The sequence below is a fragment of the Myotis nattereri genome (genome assembly GCF_964212035.1).
Source record: "Myotis nattereri genome assembly, chromosome: X".
Taxonomy (NCBI): Eukaryota; Metazoa; Chordata; class Mammalia; order Chiroptera; family Vespertilionidae; genus Myotis; species Myotis nattereri.
The window spans coordinates 48247097-48273290 of NC_138078.1; the positions used below are offsets into that span (position 1 = coordinate 48247097).

Below are 26194 nucleotides of genomic sequence, written 5' to 3' on the forward strand. Positions count from 1 at the left end.
TAAAAATCATGAACCTAGGACAGTGGTTAAGACCACGAGAACAGATACAACTGCTCAAGTAGAGATAGCTATCTGGCAGCCAATATCTACATGAGGCTTTTCAACATTTGTCCAGAATAGTGTATAAAAAAAGAAATGGAGTTGAATCATCCATCAGAATACAAAAAATTGAAATATTCACATAAAAATTCATATTTTATGCCTCTTAAAAATTTTGAGGGGGTCAGTGGAGAAAGGGGGTCATCTATAATACTTTTAACAATAAAGGTAAATAAAAATTTACTAACAAAATTGAAAGATATGGCTACATTGGGCCCATATTATTTGTGGCAGTAAAGAATACTGCTGTTTATATATAAGCAAAGGGATTGCTATACACATAATGGTTCCATGTGCAATATGTTTAATATGAAAGTAGTCTATTTCACACACATTTTCATGTCCTGGTTCCTGTGGATATCTAAATTTTCCATCCCTCCAGCGTAGGAAAAAGAGAGGAGAGCCCTGGGAAATAGCAAATAGAAAGTTCATAAATGAATGGGACTGCTAAAAATGGTCAAGTAGGTGGGAGAAAATCCAAAAGCAAGAGATATAGCAGAATCTAAAAGAGGAGAAAGTTTTAAAAAAGACTTGTTAACAGCTTCAAATGACACAAAGAGGTAAAAAAGTAAAGGCTGACAATTGTCCATTGTGTTTAGCATTGAAATAGTCACTAGTGACCTTGCGAAGAGCAGCACCAATAGGGCAGAGAGGGTAGAAGTCAGATTGCAATGGGTTAAGCAGTAAACTGGGAGATTAAATAGGGACAGGCAAGGTATATTACTTCATATACTGAAGTTTAGTTTGGAAGAGGTAATCTCATCTAAGCTCCTGCTTCCAGTTATCTTCTACATTGTCAAAGATTCTCAATTTTTTATCTCAAGCCTAGAACTCATTCTTTTATATTTCTCATATATCCAATTGCCTGTTTAAGATCTTGTCCCGATTTCTTCAAAGACATCCAAATTTGACATTTTCAAAACCTAACATCATCTCAAATCTAGTATTTTTCTTGTATTTCCAAATTCAATAAAGGCATGACCATCATTTGGTTATATGGGCCCAAAACATGGAAATCACTGTTTTATCTCCCTATCCTCTCTCTTAATATCCAATTTTAATCCCTAAATTTCTTTTTATAACTTTTTAATTTTTTTTCAATTACAACTTACATTCAGTATTATTTTGTATTAGTTTCAGGTGTACAGTATAGTGGTTAGAGTTAGACAATCCTATAGCTAAATCTCTTGAGTAAGCTTATTTCTACTAATCTCCACTGCCATTCCCAGTCCAAGGAGAAGCACAATCTTTCTTGGACCACAGCAATACCCTGCTAATTAGTTTCTACCTGTACCTACTTTACCTTCCTCTAATGCAGTGGTTTTCAACCTTCCTAGTGCCGCAACCCTTTAAAACAGTTCCTCATGTTGTGGTGACCCCCAATTTCACTGCTACAAATTGAACATAATTAAAGCATAGTGATTAATCACAAAAAAAATATGTAATTATATATGTGTTTTCTGATGGTCTTAGGCGACCCCTGTGAAAGGGTCGTTCGACCCCCAGAGGGGTCACGACCCACAGGTTGAGAACCGCTTCTCTAATGTGCTCTATCTACATTTTTTCAAAATACAAATCTCATCATGCGATCTCCTGATTAAACTCTTTCAATACAGGGGTTGGCCAAAGTAGGTTTACAGTTGTTTACATGGAAAATACTTAATAAATAATACAAGAATAAACTCTGTTTCATGTACTCACAACTGTGAATCTACTTTTGTCCACCCCTGTATATTCCCATCATTTTAAGATAAACTTAGGCCCCAATTATTACAATGTCCTATAAGGCTTTCCATGATCTGGCCCCTACATATCTCCCCCTGCTCTCTACACTCAATACCCCACTTATACAGGTACATGAAGTTTCTTGAAGGTGTCTTCCTCCCCTTAAATCCAGGCCTTTGCATGTTGAGTTCTCTCTGTCTGAAACAGCCTCCCACAGTTGACTCCCAGTTATAATTCAAACCTCAGTTCAAACAACCAGAATAAATCAGGTCTTCCTGTTATTTGCCTTCACAATACCTTGTATCTTTCCTTCAGAGCACTTACTATAGTTTGTTATATTTGTACTAGAGGCCCAATACATGAATTTGTGCATGGGTGGGGTCCCTCAGACTGGCCAGCCCGGTGGGGAGGGCTGGGGGTAGGGACCATGGGAGGCTGGCTGGCTGGCCCCACCCCCGATCAGGGCCCATCAGGGCCTGACCGGGTGGGGGGAGGGGTTGCAGGAGGTTGGCTGGTCAGTCCCGCCCAGATCGGGGCCCATCCTGACTGGCAGGCCAGGGAAGAGACCACAGGAGGTTTGCCAGCTGCAGGAGGTTGGCTGTGGGAGCACACTGACCACCAGGGGGAAGCTTCTGCATTGAGCATTTGCCCCCTGGTGGTCAGTACACACCATAGCGACTGGTCAACAGGTCGTTCCAGTCCTTCAGGCATAATGGTTGCTTAGTCTTTTAGATATATAGGTGTATAGGTAATTATTTGTATTTGTCTGACTCCCTCACTGTTCTATAATCTACATGCCTACGGCTTAACCCTATGCTAGACTTAGAATAGGACATGTTTATTGAATGACTCAGTGAATGGTGGGTTGAATGAATGAAAGAAGGTCAAGGAGATGTGCACTACTAGAGCATATTTATATGCTGAGGGGAAAGAGCCAGTTAAATGAGAACGGTTAAAAATACAGGAAAGAGAAGGTATAGTTTTTAAGAGTATTTTTCTGGAAATGTTAGAGATAAGGGATGAGTTAGGTGCCTAGAACACAGATGGAGGAGACCCACTGTGAAAATACTGCTATCTTTGAGAAATCGTAAGGATGTTGATTAGCTAGTGCATACTAAAGGCGATTCTTAAGGATTAATATCTCTTATTAGGGATGCTATCCACTCACACTTGATATTCCCATCTTTCAAAAGGGCCACACTGTTTATTGAGGGATGAGCTGGAAAAGATGTAATGTGGGAAGGAATTTAATCTATATAAAACTTTGAAAACATTGATTCATTTGAAGGAAGCCACAGACAGAATTATTTATTCTCATTATTCTTGTTATCACAAGTCTCCTGAAAGTAAGCAGATTGCTGTCTTTAAGAAATTACCAAAGTGAGGGAAAAACCAAGATGGCGACAGAGGTAAACACCAGAAATTGCTGCCTCGCACAAGCACTTTAAAAATACAACTAAAAGACAAAACAGACATCATCCAGAACCACAGGAAGGCTGGCTGAGTGGAAATTCTACAACTAGAAGGAAAGAGAAAAGCACTGAACCTCAAAGGAGGTGCAGTGTGGAAGTAAAGTGCAGAGGTACGGAGGCACACGCAGAAAGGGCTGGCAACTGAGGACGCAGCACACGTGGAAAGGGCTGGTGGCTGAGGACAAGGTTGTCTTTTTCAATCATGAGGGAGTCTCAAACTCCTAACTGCTCTGAACTCCAGTTTCGGGTGAGTCTCTGGGGACTCAGACTCATACGGAGAGAAACTGGACTGTCTGGCATCTGGCAGAACTCAAGGGTGGCTTTCTCTCAGAGGTGCTTGCAGCGATTACCAGGACACTGAGACACGAGGCCTCTTAGGGTAGGACTGGGGGGCAGCCATAGCTGCTTGCTCCACCCTGTTGATACCCTGAGACCCCGCCCCACCCAAGCTGTGCACAGAGGCTTTTACATATGAAAGGCCTGGCCCTTTGCAACCTGAAAATTACCTAACAAACTGCAGCTGAATCAGAGAGACCCAGAACTTCCAAAAGAATGTCCAAGGCCTCACAGCAGCTTGCATTGCTTCACAGCTGGGCCTTGTCTGGGCACCACCAAACCCCAAAAAAGAAGAGGAATCTCTCCATAGCTCCTGCTGGGTAATCTCAGGCAGAGGCTAAATTAGCACCTCCTTAGAGATCCAAGAGCCAGTGTACCCAGTGGTCAGAGTGGGACCATCCAGATTACAACTCCTCAGATCCATAAGGGACACACTCAGGGGGCAGACTCAGTGAGCACCAAAGCCCCACTGAAGCAAGTTTTGCCCCAGAAGGGTGTCTCTAGCTCAGAAGTTCTTCCATGGCAGACACAGCTGACTCTCACAGCCAATTGGCCTGGAGGTCAATTCTTCCCAGTGATACCTACAACAATCAAGGCTTAACTACAACAAGACTGTGCACAAAGCCCACAAAGGGGTTCACCAAGAGTGTCCACCTCAGGTAATTGGGGAGGCTGAGCCATTGGGCCATATAGGACACCTAACACAGAAAGTCACTCTATCAACACAGGGAAGCACAGAAAATGCACAGACAAAGAAACAAGTCACAAATGACAGAAATGGAGGAAAGCAAACTACCGGATATAGAGTTCAAAACCATGGTTCTAAGGTTTTTTCAAGAATTTTCTAGAAACTGCCAATAAATTTAGTGAGACCCTCAAGAAATCTAGTGAGACCGCCGATAAATTTAGTGAGACCCTGAAGAAATCTAGTGAAACCCTCGATGTTATGAAAAAGGACCAACTAGAAATTAAGCATAAACTGACTGAAATCAAGAATATTATACAGAGTTCAAACAGCAGACTAGAGAATCACAAGAATCAAGTCAAAGATTTGAAATACGAAGAAGCAAAAATCACCCAACCATGAAAAACAAAAAGAAAAAAAAAATCCAAAAATACGAAGATAGTGTAAGGAGCCTCTGGGACAGCTTCAAGTGTACCAACATCCGAATTATGGAGGTGCCAGAAGAAAAGAGAGAGCAAGATATTGAAAACCTATTTGAAGAAATAATGACAGAAAACTTCCCCTACCTGATGAAAGAAATAGACTTACAAGTCCAGGAAGTATAGAGAACCCCAAACAAAAGGAATCCAAAGAGGACCACACCAAGACACATCATAATTAAAATGCCGAGAGAAAAAGACAAAGAGAGAATCTTAAAAGCAGCAAGAGAAAAACAATCAGTTATCTACAAGGGAGTACCCATACGACTGTCAGCGGATTTCTCAACAGAAACTATGCAGACCAGAAGGGAGTGGCAAGAAATATTCAAAGTGATGAATGCCAAGAACCTACAACCTAGATTACTTTATCCAGCAAAGTTATCATTCAGAATTGAAGGGCAGATAAAGGAGAGAACCAAGATGGTGGCATAGGTAAACACCGGAGAATGCTGCCTCGCACAACCACTTCAAAAATACAACTAAAAGACGGAACGGACATCACCCAGTACCACAGGAAAGCTGGCTGAGGGGAAGTTCTTCAACTAGAAGGAAAGAGAACAGCATACCGAGACCCAGAGGAGGCACAGTGCGGAATATACAAAGGTGCGGAGGTGCGCGCGGAGTGGGCTGGTGGCTGAGGGCACGGTTGTGGTTCTCAATAGGGAGGGAGGCTCAGGCTCTGAACTCCAGTTCTGTGCGAGTGTCTAGGGACCCAGACTCAAACGGCAGAAGCGGGACTGTCTGGCATCGGTCGGAACACAAGGGCAGCTTTCTTTCCGAGGTTTGCAGCGGTTTCTGGGACTCTGAGAGGCAGAGCCTCTGGGGACGGGACTGAGAGCAGCCATAACTACTCCCTCCGCCGGCCCTGTTGATCCCCTGCGACCCGCCCCACCCCGCCCAAGCCCAGCACAAAGGCATTTGCCGGATAGCCTCAGGCAAAGGCTAGATTAGCACCTCCCCAGAGGACAGAAGTTTTCCACTGCAGACACAGCTGACTCTCACAGCCAGTTGGCCTGGAGGTCAAATCCCCCCAGTTTAACTACAACAATCAAGGCTTAACTACAACAAGACTGCGCACAAAGACCACTAGGGGGTGCATCAAGAAAGCATAAAAAATGTGGAGACAAAGAAACAGGACAAAATTGTCAATGGAGGATATTGAGTTCAGAACCACACTTTTAAGGTCTCTCAAGAACTGTCTAGAAGCCGCCAATAAACTTTATGAGATCTACAAGAAATCTAATGAGACCCTCGATGATATGATAAAGAACCAACTAGAAATTAAGCATACACTGACTGAAATAAAGAATATTATACAGACTCCCAACAGCAGACCAGAGGAGCGCAAGAATCAAGTCAAAGATTTGAAATGCGAAGAAGCAAAAAACTCCCAACCAGAAAAGCAAAATGAAAAAAGAATCCGAAAATACGAAGATAGTGTAAGGAGCCTCTGGGACAGCTTCAAGCGTACCAACATCAGAATTAGAGGGGTGCCAGCAGATGAGAGAGAGCAAGATATTGAAAACCTATTTGAAGAAATAATGACAGAAAACTTCCCCTACCTGATGAAAGAAATAGACTTACAGGTCCAGGAAGTGCAGAGAACCCCAAACAAAAGGAATCCAAAGAGGACCACACCAAGACACATCATAATTAAAATGCCAAGAGCAAAAGATAAAGAGATAATCTTAAAAGCAGCAAGAGAAAGAAAGTCAGTTACCTACAAGGGAATACCCATACGACTCTCAGCTGATTTCTCAACAGAAACTTTGTAGGCCCGTAGGGAGTGACAAGAAATATTCAAAGTTATGAATGCCAAGAACCTTCAACCAAGATTATTTTATCCAGCAAAGCTATCATTCAGAATTGAAGGTCAGATAAAGAGCTTCACAGATAAGGAAAAGCTAAAGGAGTTCATCACCACCAAACCAGTATTATATGAAATGCTGAAAGGTATCCTTTAAGAAGAGGAAGAAGAAGAAAAAGGTAAAGATACACATTATGAACAACAAATATGCATCTATCAACAAGTGAATCTAAAAGTCAAGTGAATAAATAATCTGATGAACAGAATAAACTGGTGGATATAATAGAATCAGGGGCATAGAATGGGAGTGGACTGACTATTCTCAGGGGGGAAAGGGGCGTGGGGTGTGTGGGAAGAGACTGGACAAAAATCTTACACCTATGGATGAGAACAGTGGGTGGTGGCGGTAAGGGCAGAGGGTGGGGTGGGAACTGGGTGGAGGGGAGCTATGTGGGTAAAAAAGAGGAACAACTGTAATAATCTGAACAATGAAGATTTAATTTAAAAAAAAAAAAGAAATTGCCAAAGCAACTCCAAGAAAGCCAGAGTCCTTGGCAGTAAGGAATAAAGGAAGAAGATGCTCCAATACCAGTGGCCTTACAAGTCAGAGATATTTTGGTTCAAATAATATGAGTTGTCACCATTGATATTATTCATATGGAAAGGGGTATACTTCAATTACCCCATCTCTAAAATGAGTATTAGTGCTACCTACCTTATATAGAGTTATTGTGAGAAAAAACAATGAAATTATCAGTATAAACAAGTAGAAAACTGGCTAGCAAAGAATAAACCCTCCACAACAGCATCTCTGTTATTTGGCAGATGCAAAGGAAATACTCCTGGAAAGAGTATTCATGTTCATATAAAGTTATAAGATAATGCCACAGCTGAAGGTCATTTAACAGCAATATCTGAGACCCAATCTATTTTGGATTAATGATATTTTCCAGAGCTTAAGTATCTATCTTAATGACTAAAAAGTATCATAACTGGAAAGAAGACATTTTAGCACATAAAGTATGATACATACTATGAAACATAAAAAATGGTAAGAAATGAATATTTTTAAAAATATAGATATGTGACAAGTATTTTTCATAATATATATTTATGCCAGTAAATTGAATAATATATTAATCATCGTTATGAATCTAAAAACCTTGCTGGGGAATAAACTTTTTTCCCTACTGCTGCCACTTCATTTAATTCCAACATTTTTATGGTTGTATTTTATTTTTCCCCAGTATATTGATTAAAGCATTAGATATGAAACCCATACACAAGCACACAGATTATATTTGCGCAAATGTAATTAAATGTTTCAAAATGGTTATTATTTACAAAAACATGTTAAGAACCTTAAATGGTCACAAATCCTGATTTTATTAGTGAGCACATAGTGAGATCACTATCGGTGCAAAATAGCAAAACTCAAATTTTAACGGCATGATTTTTAAAATAAAAATTTCCCCCTTAATAAAAAAGCACATACCTCATAAACACAGACAACACATAGGGAATGTGGGGTGGAGACAGTTAGAAAGGGTAAAGGGGAAAAAATGGTGACAGAAGGAGACTTGACTTTGGGTGATAAACACACTATACAATATACAGAGGATGTATTATAGAAGTATACATCTGAAATCCAAATAATTTTATTCACCATTGTCACCGCAATAAATTCAATAAAAAGTAATTAAAATAAAATCGTTTTCTCCTAAAAAAAAAAAAAAAACCGTTTTCAGTAGCAATTCTATTATTTTTATGCTTCCCTTGCTTAAATTCCAAGATTTAAAAAATTTTTTTCTAAGGTACATTCTCCGTTAATAGAAATCCTTTTCACTTGCTTTTTCTTTAGCAATCTGATCCAATATCCTGAAATGTGGACCACATTAACTCCAATTTCCATCCAGACAACTTTCATCTATATATATAAAAGCCTAAGCATCCAGCGACCAGCCAACCAGCCAGTAGCTATGATGTGCACTGACCACCAGGGGGCAGACACTCAATGCTGGAGCTGCCGAGCTGCAGTGACTTGGTAGCTGTGGTTCTTGGGTGATGCACCCAGAACCAGAGAGGAGGGAGCCCAATTCTGGGGTGTGTCACCCGAGAACCACCCTATTGCAATCCAGGACCCCTCAAGGGATGTTGGAGAGCCAATTTCAGCCCAATCCCTGCAGGCCAGGCCGAAGAACTCCACCGGTGAATGAATCCATGCACTAGGCCTCTAGTCAACTATAAAAAGAAAAGTCCCAAATCATATCAGGCATACCTGAGGTAGAATTTCAAGGAGCTGGTGATTGTCTTAATGTCCCAGTCACTATTATGAAAATCAACATCTCCTGGGCATTTAGGATCTAATTGAGAAAAGATAATGAGAAAAAAGTTAACTTTCCAAAGATCTTACATTTTACCTCTTTAAAAGGAAAATAAAGTGTCTTAATTAAAAGACTAACAGTTACACTAACCAGTTTTCAAGAGATGAAAATTTATAACAAAAATGTATTTTATATCTCAAAAAATTCCCTTGCATTTATTTCAGTCAGGCATGTAAGGAGCTTGGAAATCATCTCTTCCTTTCACATGATAAAAGAACATGTAACGAACAGAAAATAAACTCCTCTTAGATCAATCAAAGGACTGAGGTCATACATAGGGCAAACTACTGTCCCCAAAACTGAAGAGATAGACAGGCAGATACAGAGAATGAAAACTTACTAGAGTCAAAGTCCAGGAGTAAAAAAACCCTTGGGAATATGTACAGGGTCAGAAAAACCCAATCTGCAACTAAAAAATTGCTAGAGGTTTGGTGTGGACAAGTTTGAGAGTGAAAAATTCTATCGGGACCCAGTCCTAAGTGGGGACTCCACACTTTTGTGAGTTTTATCTCCAGGAGCCCTATCAGGTTCTCACACTAAAGATCTGAGAAAAATCCCTCATATTTCTGTGCTTTTGAGAGGAGAGAAAAAGTAACCTTTTAAATTTTATGCAAAGAGCATTTCATTCTTCTTCACAAGACCCACCCTCAAGAGAAACGATTTTACCAGATTCTCATGTACTGGGGTTTTACCAGGACCTAGGAAAAAGGAAATTCCCAACTACAGACAGGCTTGTCTTCCTATCTTTCCTAAGTGGTAAAACCAAACTAAAAGAGAGGAGCACTTGTGAAGGTCACAAGTCAGGAGCACAGGATCACTAAAGACTAAGATGTAATTATAGGACTGTAGAATGCTACCCCTTTTCTGACACCTTGCCACCACATCAACAGGCCTTCTGGATAATAACATGAAAATATGACTAAAATAACTATGCTTCTCAGATAATTTTTAAGAAGAGTCTAGGGAAACCCAAAAACAACAGGGGAAATAAAAACAAGGATGCCAGAGGTCGAGGGTGGACTCCCCACCGCCAACTCCTTGGAATACCAGGTCCAGAAGTGCAGGTTCGAATCCCGCTCCCTCCAGCACCTCCCTGCTGCGCTATATCGATGTGCCTTTGATCTAGTTGCAGAGCAGGGGCCTACCCACTTCAAGGGGTGTGGTCAGGAACGTGCTTCAAAATCCCGGGACCAGTCGTTAGTTTAAAAGTCTTTATTGAGATGGAGGGAAAATGGCAGAGGTATAAACGGACGTGTCCGGTGCCTTGTCCTGGAGCAGATAAGGGTGAGCAGCTGAAACGGGTAACATACAGCCAGAATAGGCAGAGGATTTTCACCTGAGAGACTGTCTGCAGCTAGGAAAGACCGAGAACCCCAGGAAAAAAAGGACGCTTGGAGACTGCGGCTGAAGCTTCTCGTGGTGCGCCAGCTAAGCAGCGGAGACTGCGCCATCTTGGGTGGCTGTTGCCAGCATCCAGAGACCAGCTACTAACCTGGAAACAAGGGATCTCAAGCAGCGTGACTGCGTGAACTCAGACGAGCACTGCTTCTTCTCATGGAAAGGTTGGACATCCCCTAAAGGTGCAGTTTGCAGTTCGGGTTGAAGGGAGGACCGAGCTCGCGCGCGCGCGCGGGGCGGAATCTGCACCCCACAGAGTCTGCAGCCGTTGGGACCAGCCTGACCCACGAGTGGGGAAGGGGCCCCACAGGGCTGCTGGCAGAATGGAACGAGAAAAATGAGCCCATAGCTGGACTGGATGTAAAGGAGCAGCCTTGGACTTTGCCAATCTGCTGGCTGCTTGGTGCCAGGGGCGAGTGGGCGCGCGGAGACTGTGCGCAGACCTGGAAGGTGGAGGCTTGCGAATTCGCACAACTATCAGGCTCTTGTTACAGTTCCCCTTAGATCCGTGCATTTGATTATTAAACCCAGTGCATGGGATTCCCCAGTTGGGGTCATTCGCAGAGCCTGTAGGGGAAAGTTCTTTTTGGGGAGCCTGGGAAACAGCGGGCAGTGGCAAGGAACCAGCTCTGGGCAGTGGTCTTTCCCAAATCAATTCCAAATACCATAGAGGAAAAAAAAAAAAAAGAACCCTACTGATAGAGAGGAATTATAGCCTCGGAGGTCAATCCAGACACACTGCCACCCAGAGGCAGAGCCACGAACTGTTTCTTCTGTGATCACAAATAAAGGCAGTCTGGTAAACAAATACAACCTGCCTTAAAATCAGGTCTGTGGTTTACAGCACGAGGGACAGTGTATCACAGGGAAGTTCAACACTCCTCTGAATGCCTGGCAGGACTAAGGCGTGCCAAAAAGAAGAGTGGAAGATCTGAAGCGCCTTCACTTCCGAATATTTTTTTTTTTTTTACTTTGAATTAATTACTTTATTATTGGCAGGGCTGCATATATTCTTGGATTTGTTACCCATTGACTTTCTCTATTGGAACAATTGGCAGGAATTCCTACCCGACACTCAGCCTTTTCTCACAGTGGTCATGCATTCTTTACTTTTTTTTTTTTTTACCATTCGTTTTTTTTTTTTTATTAGTTAAGGAATTACAAATGTGTCCTCATCCCCCCCTTTAACCCCCAACCTCCCCCCCACACACAAACTCGTGCTCCCATCCCCCCGTTGTCCATGTCCATTGGTTTGGCTTATATACATGTATACAAGTCCTTCTGTTGATCTCTTCCCCTTACTCCCGCCCTCCCCTACTTTCCTTCTGGAGATTGATAGCCTGATCGCTGTTTCTCAGTCTTTGGGTCTGTCCTTTTTCATCAATCTATGTTGTTCTCTATAATCCACAAATGAGTGAGATCATGTGGTATTTATCTTTCTCTGACTGACTTATTTCACTTAGCATAATGCTCTCCAGTTCCATCCATGCTGTTGCAAAAGGCAAGAGTTCCTTTTTTTTTACCGCAGCATAGTATTCCATTGTGTATATGTACCACAGTTTTCTAATCCACTCATCTGCTGATGGGCACTTAGGCTGTTTCCAAATCTTAGCTATGGTGAATTGTGCTGCTATGAACATAGGGGTGCATATATCCTTTCTAATTGGCGTTTCTGGTTTCTTGGGATATATTCCTAGGAGTGGGATCACAGGGTCAAATGGGAGTTCCATTTTTAGTCTTCTGAGGTAGCTCCATACTGTTCTCCACAGTGGCTGCACCAGTCTGCATTCCCACCAGCAGTGCAGAAGGGTTCCTTTTTCTCCACATCCTCTCCAACACTTGTTGTTTGTTGATTTGTTGATGATAGCCATTCTGACAGGTGTGAGATGATAACGCATTGTCGTTTTGATTTGCATCTCTCGTATAATTAGTGACTTTGAGCAGGTTTTCATATGTCTTTCTGCCTTCTGTATGTCCTCTTTCGAAAAGTGTCTATCTAGGTCCGTTGCCCATTTTTTTATTGGATTGTTTATCTTCCTTTTGTTAAGTTTCATGAGATCCCTGTATATGTTGGAAATTAAACCCTTATCGGTGGTATCATTGGTAAATATGTTCTCCCATGTAGTGGGTCTTCTTGTTGTTTTTTTGATGGTTTCCTTTGCTGTGCAAAAGCTTTTTATTTTGATGTAGTCCCATTTGTTTGTTTTCTCTTTAGTTTCCATTGCCCTAGGAGCATTATCAGAGAAGAAATTTCTTCGGGATATGTTTGCGATTTCGCTGCCTGTGGATTCCTCTAGTATTTTTATGGTTTCCCGTCTTACGTTTAAATCTTTTATCCATTTTGAGTTTATTTTTGTGTATGGTGTGAGTTGGTGATCTAGTTTCATCCTTATGCATGTATCTGTCCAATTTTCCCAACACCATTTATTGAAAAGACTGTCTTGACTCAATTGTATGCTCTTGCCTCCTTTGTCGAATATTAATTGGGCATAGTGGATTGGGTCAATTTCTGGGGTCTCTATTCTATTCCATTGATCTATATGTCTGTTCTTGTGCCAGTACCAAGCTGTTTTAAGAACAGTGGCTTTGTAATACAGTTTGATATCTGGTATTGAGATCCCACCTACTTTGTGTTTTCTCAGGATTGCTGCAGCTATTCGGGGTCTTTTTTTATTCCAGATGAATTTTTGGAACGTTTGTTCTAGATTTGTGAAATATGCCATTGGTAATTTAAAGGGGATTGCATTTAATCTATAAATTGCTTTGGGTAGTATGGACATTTTGATGATGTTGATTCTACCAATCCATGAACACGGTATATTCTTCCATCTATTTATGACTTCCTCTATCTCTTTTTTCAGTGTCCTGTAGTTTTCAGCATATAAGTCTTTTACCTCCTTAGTTAAGTTTATTCCTAGGTATTTTAATTTTTTTGGTGCAATGGTAAATGGGATTGCTTCTGTAGTTTCACTTTCTGTAAGTTCACTATTGGTGTAAAGAAATGCCATGGATTTCTTAGCATTAATTTTGTATCCTGCTACATTGCCGAATTCATTTATTAAGTCTAATAATTTTTTGATGGAGTCTTTAGGGTTCTGTATGTACAGTATCATGTCATCTGCAAATAAGGACAGTTTTACTTCTTCTTTTCCAATCTGGATGCCTTTTATTTCTTCTTCGTGTCTGATCGCAATGGCTAGTACTTCCAGTACTATGTTGAACAGGAGTGGTGAGAGGGGGCATCCCTGTCTTGTTCCTGTTTTTAGGGGGAATGGTTTTAGTTTTTGCCCATTGATTATGATGTTGGCTGTGGGTTTGTCATATATGGCTTTTATTATGTTGAGGTATGATCCCTCAATTCCTATCTTGCTGAGAGTTTTTATCAAGAAAGGCTGTTGGATTTTGTCAAATGCTTTTTCCGCATCAATTGATATGACTATGTGGTTTTTTTCTCTCAATTTGTTTATGTGATGAATCACGTTTATTGATTTGCGGATATTGTACCATCCTTGCATCCCTGGGATAAATCCTACTTGGTCATGGTGTATGATCTTTTTGATGTACTGCTGGATCCGATTTGCTAGGATTTTGTTGAGGATTTTGGCATCTATGTTCATGAGGGATATTGGCCTATAATTCTCTTTCATTGTATTGTCTTTATCTGGTTTTGGGATTAGGGTGATGTTGGCTTCATAGAATGAGCTGGAAAGTGTTCCTTCCTCTTGGATCTTTCGACATAGTCTGAGGAGGATAGGTTTTAGGTCTTCCTTGAATGTTTGGTAAAACTCCCCTGTGAAGCCATCTGGCCCCGGGCTTTTGTTTGCTGGAAGCTTTTTGATTACTGCTTCGATTTCCTCCATAGTTATTGGCCTATTGAGATTTTTAGATTCTTCCTGGTTAAGTTTTGGAAGGTTGTATTTATCTAGGAATATGTCCATTTCCTCCAGGTTGTCTAGTGTGTTGGAGTGGAGTTGTTCATAGTATTTTCTAACAATCCTTTGTATTTCTATGGGGTCTGTTGTTATTTCTCCTCTTTCATTTCTGATTTTGTTTATTTGGGTCCTCTCTCTTTGTTTCTTGGTGAGCCTGGCTAGAGGTGTATCAATCTTGTTTATCCTTTCAAAGAACCAGCTCTTGGTTTTGTTGATCTTTTGTATTGTTTTTTTGGTCTCTATGTCGTTTATCTCCGCTCTGATCTTTGTTATTTCCTTCCTTCTGCTTACAGTGGGCTTTTTTTGTTGCTCTCTTTCTAATTCTTCGAGTTGTAGAGTTAGGTCATTTATTCTCATTGTTTCTTGTTTCTTGCAGTAGGCTTGTAGAGCTATGAACTTCCCTCTCAAGACTGCTTTTGCTGTGTCCCATAGCTTTTGGATTGTTGTGTTTTCATTGTCATTTGTTGCCATGATGTTTTTTATTTCTTCTTTGATCTCACTGGTGACCCAGTCGTTGTTTAATAGCATGCTATTTAGTCTCCATGTGTTTGATTTTTTTGGATTATTTTTGTTGTAGTTGATTTCCAGTTTTATGCCATTGTGGTCTGAGAAGATACTTGATATGATTTCAATTTTCTTGAATTTGAAGAGACTTTGTCTGTGACCCAATATATGGTCTATCTTTGAAGATGACAAATGTGCACCTGAGGAGAATGTATATTCTGTGGCTTTGGGGTGAAATGTTCTGAAGATGTCAATTAATTCCATCTGATCTAGTGAGTCATTTAGGATTGATGTTTCTTTGCTGAGTTTCTGTTTAGAGGATTTGTCCAGTGGCGATAATGGGGTGTTAAGGTCCCCTACTATGATTGTATTGCTGTCAATCTCTCCCTTGATCTTCTCCAGAAGCTTTCTTACGTATTTGGGTGCGCCTATATTGGGTGCATATATATTTACCAGAGTTATTTCTTCTTGTTGGACTGCTCCCTTTAGTATTATGAAGTGGCCTTCTTGATCTCTTTTTATGTCCTTCACTTTGAGATCTAATTTGTCAGATATAAGTATTGTTACCCCGGCTTTTTTTCACTTCCATTGGCCTGAAAAACCGTTTTCCATCCCTTCACCATCAGTCTGTGTGTGTCTTTTTTCCTCAGGTGGGTTTCCTGTAGACAGCAGATATATGGGTCATGTTTTCTTATCCACTCATTTACCCTATGCCTTTTGACTGGGGAATTTAATCCATTTACATTTAAAGTTATTATTGATAGAAACTTGTTAGTCGCCATTTTTGTTCTTTACCGCTGCGTTCCTTCTTTGTTTCCTGTTTTTTCTATTTACAGCAGACCCTTTAGCATTTCTTGCATTGCTGGTTTGGTTGTAATAAACTCCCATAGACCGTTTTTGTCTGTGAAGCTCCTGATTTGACCCTCAATTTTGATTGATAGCCTCGCTGGGTATAGTATTCTTGGATTCAGACCATTCCTTTGCATGACTTTGTATATTTCATTCCATTCCCTTCTTGCCTGATGTGTTTCTGTTGAGAAATCGGTCACTAGTCTGATGGGGGATCCTTTGTAGGTAACTTTCTGTCTCTCTCTGGCTGCTTTTAAGATTCTTGCTTTGTCGTTGGTGTTTGCCAATTTAATTATTATGTGCCTTGGTGTCGGTCTTTTCGGGTTCATTTTGTTTGGGACTCTGTGAGCTTCTTGGATTTGTGTGAGTTTTTTCCTCCCTATATCAGGGAAATTTTCTGTTACTATTTTTTCAAACAGGTTTTCTATTCCTTGCTCAGTTTCCTCTCCTTCTGGCACCCCTATTATTCGGATGTTGTTTCGTTTAGCATTGTCCCAGAGTTCTCTTAGGCTCTCTTCCTGCTTTTTAATTTTTTTTTCTAGAAGCTGTTCTGTTTGGGTATTTTTTTCTACCTTGTCTTCTAGCTCGCTGATACGGTCCTCTGCTTCTTCTAGTCTACTGTTGATGCTTTCTATTGAGTTCTTTATGGCAGTGATGTCGCTTTTCATTTCTTCTTGGTTTCTCTTCATTTCCTCTTGGTTCTTCTTCATTTCCTCTTGGTTCCTACACATATTGTTGAATTGGTCTTCCATTCTTTTCATCCACCTTATGACCATTACTCTGAATTCTTTCTCTGACAGGTTGCTTGCCTCCATTGCCTCTATTTCGTTTACTTCCTTTTCTGATGATGCCTGTTTTTCTTTCATATTTGGGTTGGTTCTTTGTTTCACCATGATTTCTCTTCTCAAGGTGTTTGGTTATGTAGATCTCTCTCTGTTGCGCTGATTCAAAGGCACAAAATACAACACAACAAGGCACAACGTACAAGGCACCGAACTAAATGCATTCACAATATTAATAACCCCAAATAAAGGTGACCCCCCCGAGCGAAGAGAATTAGGGGATAAAGAAGAAAAAAGAGAAAAATATTAGAGAGAAAAATAAAAAACAAAAAGGAGTGCTGAAATGAGATTGGGAAAAGGGAGAGAAAAAAAAAAACACCACAAAAAGACCAAAAAAAAAAACCCAAAAAAAACAACAACAACAAAAACAAAAAACAAAAAATTAAGAGAATGAAATAGAGGTGGGGAAGAGGCTATTTGTATGGGGAGAGCGAGGGATTGGAAATTAGATATATAAGTAGGGTGAAATTTAGACAGTGGGTAGAAAGAAGGAATAGGTAAAATCCAAAGCAGGAATAGGGTAAGAGAAACAGGACAACAAAAGGGGAAAAGTGAGGAAGAGAGTTTTGGCTTAAGGGTAAATGTGAAATAGAGAGAAATGATGCTAAAGGAACGATGAAAATAGAGTGTAGAACACTAATCCCAAAATAAAATAAAGAAAAATAAAAAAAAAATAATAAAAAATAAAATGACACTTGAAAAAATGGTAAAAGGATAGCAGTAATACTGGTTAAAAAAATGTAGTAATTAAAAAGGTAAAATCAGGTGATGAAAAAAAATAAAAAATAAAAAAAATAAAATAGGTTCTTAATGAAATGGTGAAAAAAGAATTAAAAAAAAATATATAAAAATATTCGGAAGTGAAGGTGCTTCAGATCTTCCACTCTTCTTTTTGGCACGCCTCAGTCCTGCCAGGCATTCAGGGGAGTGTTGAACTTCCCTGCGATACACTGTCCCTCCGTGCAGTAAACCACAGACCTGATTTTAAGGCAGGTTGTATTTTTTTACCAGACTGCCTTTATTTGTGATCGCAAAAGAGACAGTTCGTGGCTCTGCCTCTGGGTGGCAGTGTGTCTGGATTTACCACCGAGCCTCTAAGTCCTCTCTATCAGTAGGGTTTTGTCCTCTATGGTATTTGGAACTGATTCGGGAAAGACCACTGCCCAGAGCTGGTTCCTTGCCACTGTCCGCTGTTTCCCAGGCTCCCCAAAAAGAACTTTCCCCTACAGGCTCTGCGAATGACCCCAACTGGGGAATCCCATGCACTGGGTTTAATAATCAAATGCACGGATCTAAGGGGAACTGTAACAAGAGCCTGATAGTTGTGCGAATTCGCAAGCCTCCACCTTCCAGGTCTGCGCACAGTCTCCGCGCGCGCAGTCTCCGTGCGCCCACTCGCCCCTGGCACCAAGCAGCCAGCAGATTGGCAAAGTCCAAGGCTGCTCCTTTACATCCAGTCCAGCTATGGGCTCATTTTTCGCGTTCCCATCTGCCAGCAGCCCTGTGGGGCCCCTTCCCCACTCGCGGGTCACGCTGGTCCCAGCGGCCGCGGACTCTGTGGGGCGCAGATTCCGCCCCGCGCGCGCTCGAGCTCGGTCCTCCCTCCAACCCGAACTGCAAACCGCACCTTTAGGGGATGTCCAACCTTTCCATGAGAAGAAGCAGTGCTCCTCTGAGTTCATGCAGTCACGCTGCTTGAGATCCCTTGTTTCCAGGTTAGTAGCTGGTCTCTGGATGCCGGCAACAATCACCCAAGATGGCGCAGTCTCCGCTGCTTAGCTGGCGCACCAGGAGAGGCTTCAGCCGCAGTCTCCAACCGTCCTTTTTTTTCCCTGGGGGGTTCTCAGTCTTTCCTAGCTGCAGACAATCTCTCAGCTGAAAATCCTCTACCTATTCGGGCTGAATGTTACCCGTTTCAGCTGCTCACCCTTATCTGCTCCAGGACAAGGCACAGGACACGTCCGCTTATACCTCCGCCATTTTTCGTCACTTCCGAATATTTTTATAAATATTTTTTTTTAATTCTTTCTTCACCATTTCATTAAGAAACTATTTTATTATTTTTATTTTTTCTTTTTTTATCACTTGATTTTACTTTTTTAATTACTACATTTTTTTAACCAGTATTATTGCTATCCTTTTACCATTTTTTCAAGCATCATTTTATTTTTTTCTTTATTTTTTTTTCTTTATTTTATTTTGGGATTAGTGTTCTACACTCTATTTTCATCGTTCCTTTAGCATCATTTCTCTCTATTTCACATTTACCCTTAAGCCAAAACTCTCTTCCTCACTTTTCCCCTTTTGTTGTTCTGTTTCTCTTACCCTATTCCTGCTTTAGATTTTCCCTATTCCTTCTCTCTACCCACTGTCTAAATTTCACCCTACTTATATATCTAATTTCCAATCCCTCGCTCTAAATCCATATACACCTCTCTCTTATCTTTCTTCACTATCTAATTTTTTTTCTCTCTCTCTCTGTCATTTTGCTAGTGTTTGCTTGATTTTGAGTATATTGGGGTATTTTATGCTTGTGTGGGAAATTGTTTTGTTTTTCATTTTCATTTTTCTGTTTTGCTTATTTTTTCTTTATCTGGTTATTTTTGTGCTTCTGTTTTCCCTTGCCTCGCTTGATATTGGTGGTTGTTTGTAGTTTGCATTAGTCTCCAGGGATCTGCTGCTGGAGTTCATTGAGATTGGGTGCAGTTCTCTTGGAGTTATCTCTCCATACAAAGAGACTCTTCCCCACCTCTATTTCATTCTCTTACTATTGTTTTTGTTTTTGTTTTTTGTTTTGTGGGGTTTTTTTGCTTTTTTTGGTTTTTTGTTTTTTGGGTTTTTTTTTCTTTTTGTTTTTTTCTTCTCTCCCTTTTTCCAATCTTATTTCGGCACTCCTTTTTGTTCTTTATGTTTCTCTTTAATCTTTTTTTCTTTTTTCTTCTTTATCCCCTAATTCTCTTCGCTCGGGGGGTCACCTTTATTTGGCGTTATTAATATCGTGAATGCATTTAGTTCGGTGCCTTGTACGTTGTGCCTTGTTGTGTTGTATTTTGTGCCTTTGAATCAGTGCAGCAGAGAGAGAACTACATAACCAAACACCTTGAGAAGAGAAATCATGGTGAAACAAAGAACCAACCCAAATATGAAAGAAAAACAGGCATCATCAGAAAAGGAAGTAAACGAAATGGAGGCAATGGAGGCAAGCAACCTGTCAGAGAAAGAATTCAGAGTAATGGCCATAAGGTGGATGAAAAGAATGGAAGACCAATTCAACAATATGTGTAGGAACCAGGAGGAAATAAAGAAGAACCAAGAGGAAATGAAGAAAAACCAAGAAGAAATGAAAAATGACATCACTGCCATAAAGAACTCAATAGAAAGCATCAACAGTAGACTAGAAGAAGCAGAGGACTGCATCAGCGAGCTAGAAGACAAGGTACAAAAAAATACCCAAACAGAACAGCTTCTAGAAAAAAAAAATTAAAAAGCAGGAAGAGAGCCTAAGAGAACTCTGGGACAATGCTAAACGAAACAACATCCAAATAATAGGGGTGCCAGAAGGAGAGGAAACTGAGCAAGGAATAGAAAACCTGTTTGAAAAAATAGTAACAGAAAATTTCCCTGATATAGGGAGGAAAAAACTCACACAAATCCAAGAAGCTCACAGAGTCCCAAACAAAATGAACCCGAAAAGACCGACACCAAGGCACATAATAATTAAATTGGCAAACACCAACGACAAAGCAAGAATCTTAAAAGCAGCCAGAGAGAGACAGAAAGTTACCTACAAAGGATCCCCCATCAGACTAGCGACCGATTTCTCAACAGAAACACATCAGGCAAGAAGGGAATGGAATGAAATATACAAAGTCATGCAAAGCAAGGGTCTGAATCCAAGAATACTATACCCAGCGAGGCTATCAATCAAAATTGAGGGTCAAATCAGGAGCTTCACAGACAAAAACGGTCTACGGGAGTTTACTACAACCAAACCAGCAATGCAAGAAATGCTAAAGGGTCTGCTGTAAATAGAAAAAACAGGAAACAAAGAAGGAATGCAGCGGTAAAGAACAAAAATGGCGACTAACAAGTTTCTATCAATAATAACTTTAAATGTAAATGGATTAAATTCCTCAGTCAAAAGGCATAGGGTAAATGAGTGGATAAGAGAACATGACCCATATATCTGCTGTCTACAGGAAACCCACCTGAGGAAAAAAGACACACACAGACTGATGGTGAAGGGATGGAAAAAGATTTTTCAGGCCAATGGAAGTGAAAAAAAGCCGGGGTAACAATACTTATATCTGACAAATTAGATCTCAAAGTGAAGGACATAAAAAGAGATCAAGAAGGCCACTTCATAATACTAAAGGGAGCAGTCCAACAAGAAGAAATAAGTCTGGTAAATATATATGCACCCAATATAGGCGCACCCAAATACATAAGAAATCTTCTGGAGGAGATCAAGGGAGAGATTGACAGCAATACAATCATAGTAGGGGACCTTAACACCCCATTATCACCACTGGACAAATCCTCTAAACAGAAACTCAGCAAAGAAACATCAATCCTAAATGACTCACTAGATCAGATGGAATTAATTGACATCTTCAGAACATTTCACCCCAAAGCCACAGAATATACATTCTCCTCAGGTGCACATTTGTCATCTTCAAAGATAGACCATATATTGGGTCACAGACAAAGTCTCTTCAAATTCAAGAAAATTGAAATCATATCAAGCATCTTCTCAACCACAAAGGCATAAAACTGGAAATCAACTACAACAAAAACAATCCAAAAAAATCAAACACACATGGAGACTAAATAGCATGCTATTAAACAACGACTGGGTTACCAGTGAGATCAAAGAAGAAATAAAAAACATCATGGCAACAAATGACAATGAAAACACAACAATCCAAAAGCTATGGGACACAGCAAAAGCAGTCTTGAGAGGGAAGTTCATAGCTCTACAAGCCTACTGCAAGAAACAAGAAACAATGAGAATAAATGACCTAACTCTACAACTCAAAGAGTTAGAAACAGAGCAACAAAAAAGGCCCACTGTAAGCAGAAGGAAGGAAATAACAAAGATCAGAGTGGAGATAAATGACATAGAGACCAAAAAAAAAAAACAATACAAAAGATCAACAAAACCAAGAGCTGGTTCTTCGAAAGGATAAACAAGATTGATACACCTCTAGCCAGGCTCACCAAGAAACAAAGAGAGAGGACCCAAATAAACAAAATCAGAAATGAAAGAGGAGAAATAACAACAGACCCCATAGAAATACAAAGGATTGTTAGAAAATACTATGAACAACTCTACTCCAACACACTAGACAACCTGGAGGAAATGGACATATTCCTAGATAAATACAACCTTCCAAAACTTAACCAGGAAGAATCTAAAAATCTCAATAGGCCAATAACTATGGAGGAAATCAAAGCAGTAATCAAAAAGCTTCCAGCAAACAAAAGCCCGGGGCCTGATGGCTTCACAGGGGAGTTTTACCAAACATTCAAGGAAGACCTAAAACCTATCCTCCTCAGACTATGTCAAAAGATCCAAGAGGAAGGAACACTTCCCAGCTCATTCTATGAAGCCAACATCACCCTAATCCCAAAACCAGATAAAGACAATATAATGAAAGAGAATTATAGGCCAATATCCCTCATGAACATAGATGCCAAAATCCTCAACAAAATCCTAGCAAATCGGATCCAGCAGTACATCAAAAAGATCATACACCATGACCAAGTAGGATTTATCCCAGGGATGCAAGGATGGTACAATATCCGCAAATCAATAAACGTGATACATCACATAAACAAATTGAGAGAAAAAAAACACATAGTCATATCAATTGATGCGGAAAAAGCATTTGACAAAATCCAACAGCCTTTCTTGATAAAAACTCTCAGCAAAATAGGAATTGAGGGATCATACCTCAACATAATAAAAGCCATATATGACAAACCCACAGCCAACATCATAATCAATGGGCAAAAACTAAAACCATTCCCCCTAAAAACAGGAACAAGACAGGGATGCCCCCTCTCACCACTCCTGTTCAACATAGTACTGGAAGTACTAGCCATTGCGATCAGACACGAAGAAGAAATAAAAGGCATCCAGATTGGAAAAGAAGAAGTAAAACTGTCCTTATTTGCAGATGACATGATACTGTACATACAGAACACTAAAGACTCCATCAAAAAATTATTAGACTTAATAAATGAATTCGGCAATGTAGCAGGATACAAAATTAATGCTAAGAAATCCATGGCATTTCTTTACACCAATAGTGGACTTACAGAAAGTGAAACTACAGAAGCAATCCCATTTACCATTGCACCAAAAAAATTAAAATACCTAGGAATAAACTTAACTAAGGAGGTAAAAGACTTATATGCTGAAAACTACAGGACACTGAAAAAAGAGATAGAGGAAGACATAAACAGATGGAAGAATATACCGTGTTCATGGATTGGTAGAATCAACATCATCAAAATGTCCATAATACCCAAAGCAATTTATAGATTCAATGCAATCCCCATTAAATTACCAACGGCATATTTCACAAATCTAGAACGAATGTTCCAAAAATTCATCTGGAATAAAAAAAGATCCCGAATAGCTGCAGCAATCCTGAGAAAACACAAAGTAGGTGGGATCTCAATACCAGATATCAAACTGTATTACAAAGCCACTGTTCTTAAAACAGCTTGGTACTGGCACAAGAACAGACATATAGATCAATGGAATAGAATAGAGACCCCAGAAATCAACCCAAACCACTATGCCCAATTAATATTCGACAAAGGAGGCAAGAGCATACAATGGAGTCAAGACAGCCTCGTCAATAAATGGTGTTGGGAAAATTGGACAGATACATGCAAAAGGATGAAACTAGATCACCAACTCACACCATACACAAAAATAAACTCAAAATGGATAAAAGTCTTAAACGTAAGACGGGAAACCATAAAAATACTAGAGGAATCCACAGGCAGCGAAATCACAAACATATGCCGAAGAAATTTCTTCTCTGATAATGCTCCTAGGGCAATGGAAACTAAAGAGAAAATAAACAAATGGGACTACATCAAAATAAAAAGCTTTTGCACAGCAAAGGAAACCATCAACAAAACAACAAGAAGACCCACTACATGGGGAACATATTTGCCAATGATACCACCGATAAGGGTTTAATTTCCAACATTTACAGGGATCTCATGAAACTTAACAAAAGGAAGATAAACAATCAAATAAAAAAATGGGCAACGGACCTAGATAGACACTTTTCAAAAGAGGACATACAGAAGGCCGAAAGACATATGAAAACCTGCTCAAAGTCACTAATTATACGAGAGATGCAAATCAAAACGACAATGCGTTATCATCTCACACCTGTCAGAATGGCTATCATCAACAAATCAACAAACAACAAGTGTTGGAGAGGATGTGGAGAAAAAGGAACCCTTCTGCACTGCTGGTGGGAATGCACACTGGTGCAGCCACTGTGGAGAACAGTATGGAGCTACCTCAGAAGACTAAAAATGGAACTCCCATTTGACCCAGTGATCCCACTACTAGGAATATATCCCAAGAAACCAGAAACGCCAATCAGAAAGGATATATGCACCCCTATGTTCATAGCAGCACAATTCACCATAGCTAAGATTTGGAAACAGCCTAATATCCCATCAGCAGATGAGTCGATTAGAAAACTGTGGTACATATACACAATGGAATACTATGCTGCAGTAAAAAAAAAAGGAACTCTTGCCTTTTGCAACAGCATGGATGGAACTGGAGAGCATTATGCTAAGTGAAATAAGCCAATCAGAGAAAGATAAATACCACATGATCTCACTCATTTGTGGATTATAGAGAACAACATAGACTGATGAAAAGGGACAGACCCAAAGACTGAGAAACAGCGATCAGGCTATCAATCTCCAGAAGGAAAGTAGGGGAGGGCGGGGGTAAGGGGAAGAGATCAACCGAAGGACTTGTATACATGTATATAAGCCAAACCAATGGACATGGACAACAGGGGGATGGGAGCATGAGTTTTTGTGGGGGGGGAGGTTGGGGGTTAATGGGGGGGATGAGGACACATTTGTTATACCTTAACTAATAATAAAAAAAAAGGATACCAGAGATAAGTTTGGCCTCTGACTTATAAATACAGCAAACAATACAGACTAAACCCTAACCAGATAAACAAACATCACACTAAAGGTGTGTTTACCGTATTTCTGTTTATCACAATTCCCTTTACAGATTTCATCATGTCTGGCTTGAAACAAAAAATTGCAAAATATAAAAAAAGAGATACTTTTCAGGAGATACTAAAAATCAAACAAACAAACAAAAGCCACAATTTGAAGGAACACAGCAAACTTCACAAGACTTAGATATGGCAGAGTTGGCATTATCAGAATGGAAATTTCTATAATTAATATGCTAAGGTCTACAAATTATAATGTGGGCAACATAAAAGAAGACATGGATAATATAAGCAGAGAAATAGAAGCTATAAGAAAGAATCAAAAGGAAATTCTAAAAACACCATAACAGAAATGAGCAATTCCTTTGCTGTGCTCATCAGTGGATATGGGGAAGTATGGGACTTGGTTGGAAAGTCTGTAAGGAGCATTCTATGAAAGATCAAAGGCCTCTGTGGAACCTTGCTGCAGGCGGCAGACCCTGCCTTGACTTTTCCAAACAAGTCTGAGCCTCTGGGTGTTTTACTAGAATCTTTATGTTTAGACTTCAAAACGTCCTTGTTTGAAAGACACTACAAATGCAGGTATTTTCTCAAGAATGCTTATCTTGCTGATTGTATCTAGAGATTAATATTAGTTCAAGCTGTTGTTACAATAAAAGCCTAAGGAAGCAGGCAAACAGGGCTGTTTGCTCCTAAAGCCAAACATCCCCTTAGCCTTCTCTTTCACAGACACATGTATCAGAGTAATCTATTCATCTGTCACTCAGGGTCTCCTGGTCAGCCCCGGTGAAGTGGTGCCCCACATGAGGAGTCAGGAATGCAACAAGATGCAGTGGAACCCTCGAAAACAAAAAGTAAAAACAATGAAAGTAACTGCACAGTAAGTCATTGGAGCCCACTTGGGATTTCCGAGATCAAGGAAATTGTTTCTCAGCTAAGGAATTCACTATCTCTGTTATGCTTCTTAAGAATGTGAGTATATTTTCCATTAGAAAAATAAGCCTATTTCTGAAAATAATAAAAAAAGGTTTTTCCTGTATTTGCCTAGGAAGCAAAGGTTATAAATATATTATTTAAAAAATTATGTTATGTTAATCAGGAAGTAGATTACTTTAAATGAATAGATTACTTAATACTGTTTAATAATAATAACATATCTCTCTATATAAAAGCCTAATATGCAAAGTGCCCCCTAAGAGTTCGACTGGGAGACAGGGAGTTCGATTGCCCACTATGACGTGTGCTGACCAGCAGGGGGTGGCACGGAATGAAGGAAGGCCCTGGCTGGCAGCTGGGAGGCCTCAATCAGCCCTGATTGTCAGCCAGGCCTAAGCACCCTACCCATGCATGAATTTCATGCACCGGGCCTCTAGTAATAATATAATACTATATATTTGACTATCTTCCCAGAGTTTTAAATTTTAAGATTTGTTTTC

The 26194-nt window shown here is 40.1% G+C and overlaps 1 protein-coding gene across 1 annotated transcript in view; it reads right to left on the reverse strand.

Annotated features, from left to right (window-relative positions):
• The window catches only part of OPHN1 (oligophrenin 1), a 629793-nt gene that overhangs the window by 181362 nt on the left and 422237 nt on the right, over window positions 1–26194 (reverse strand). Inside the window, exon 16 of the mRNA XM_081080828.1 lies at window positions 8882–8966. Coding sequence (XP_080936954.1) covers window positions 8882–8966 — 85 coding nt within the window. The remainder of the gene's footprint in view (window positions 1–8881; window positions 8967–26194) is intronic.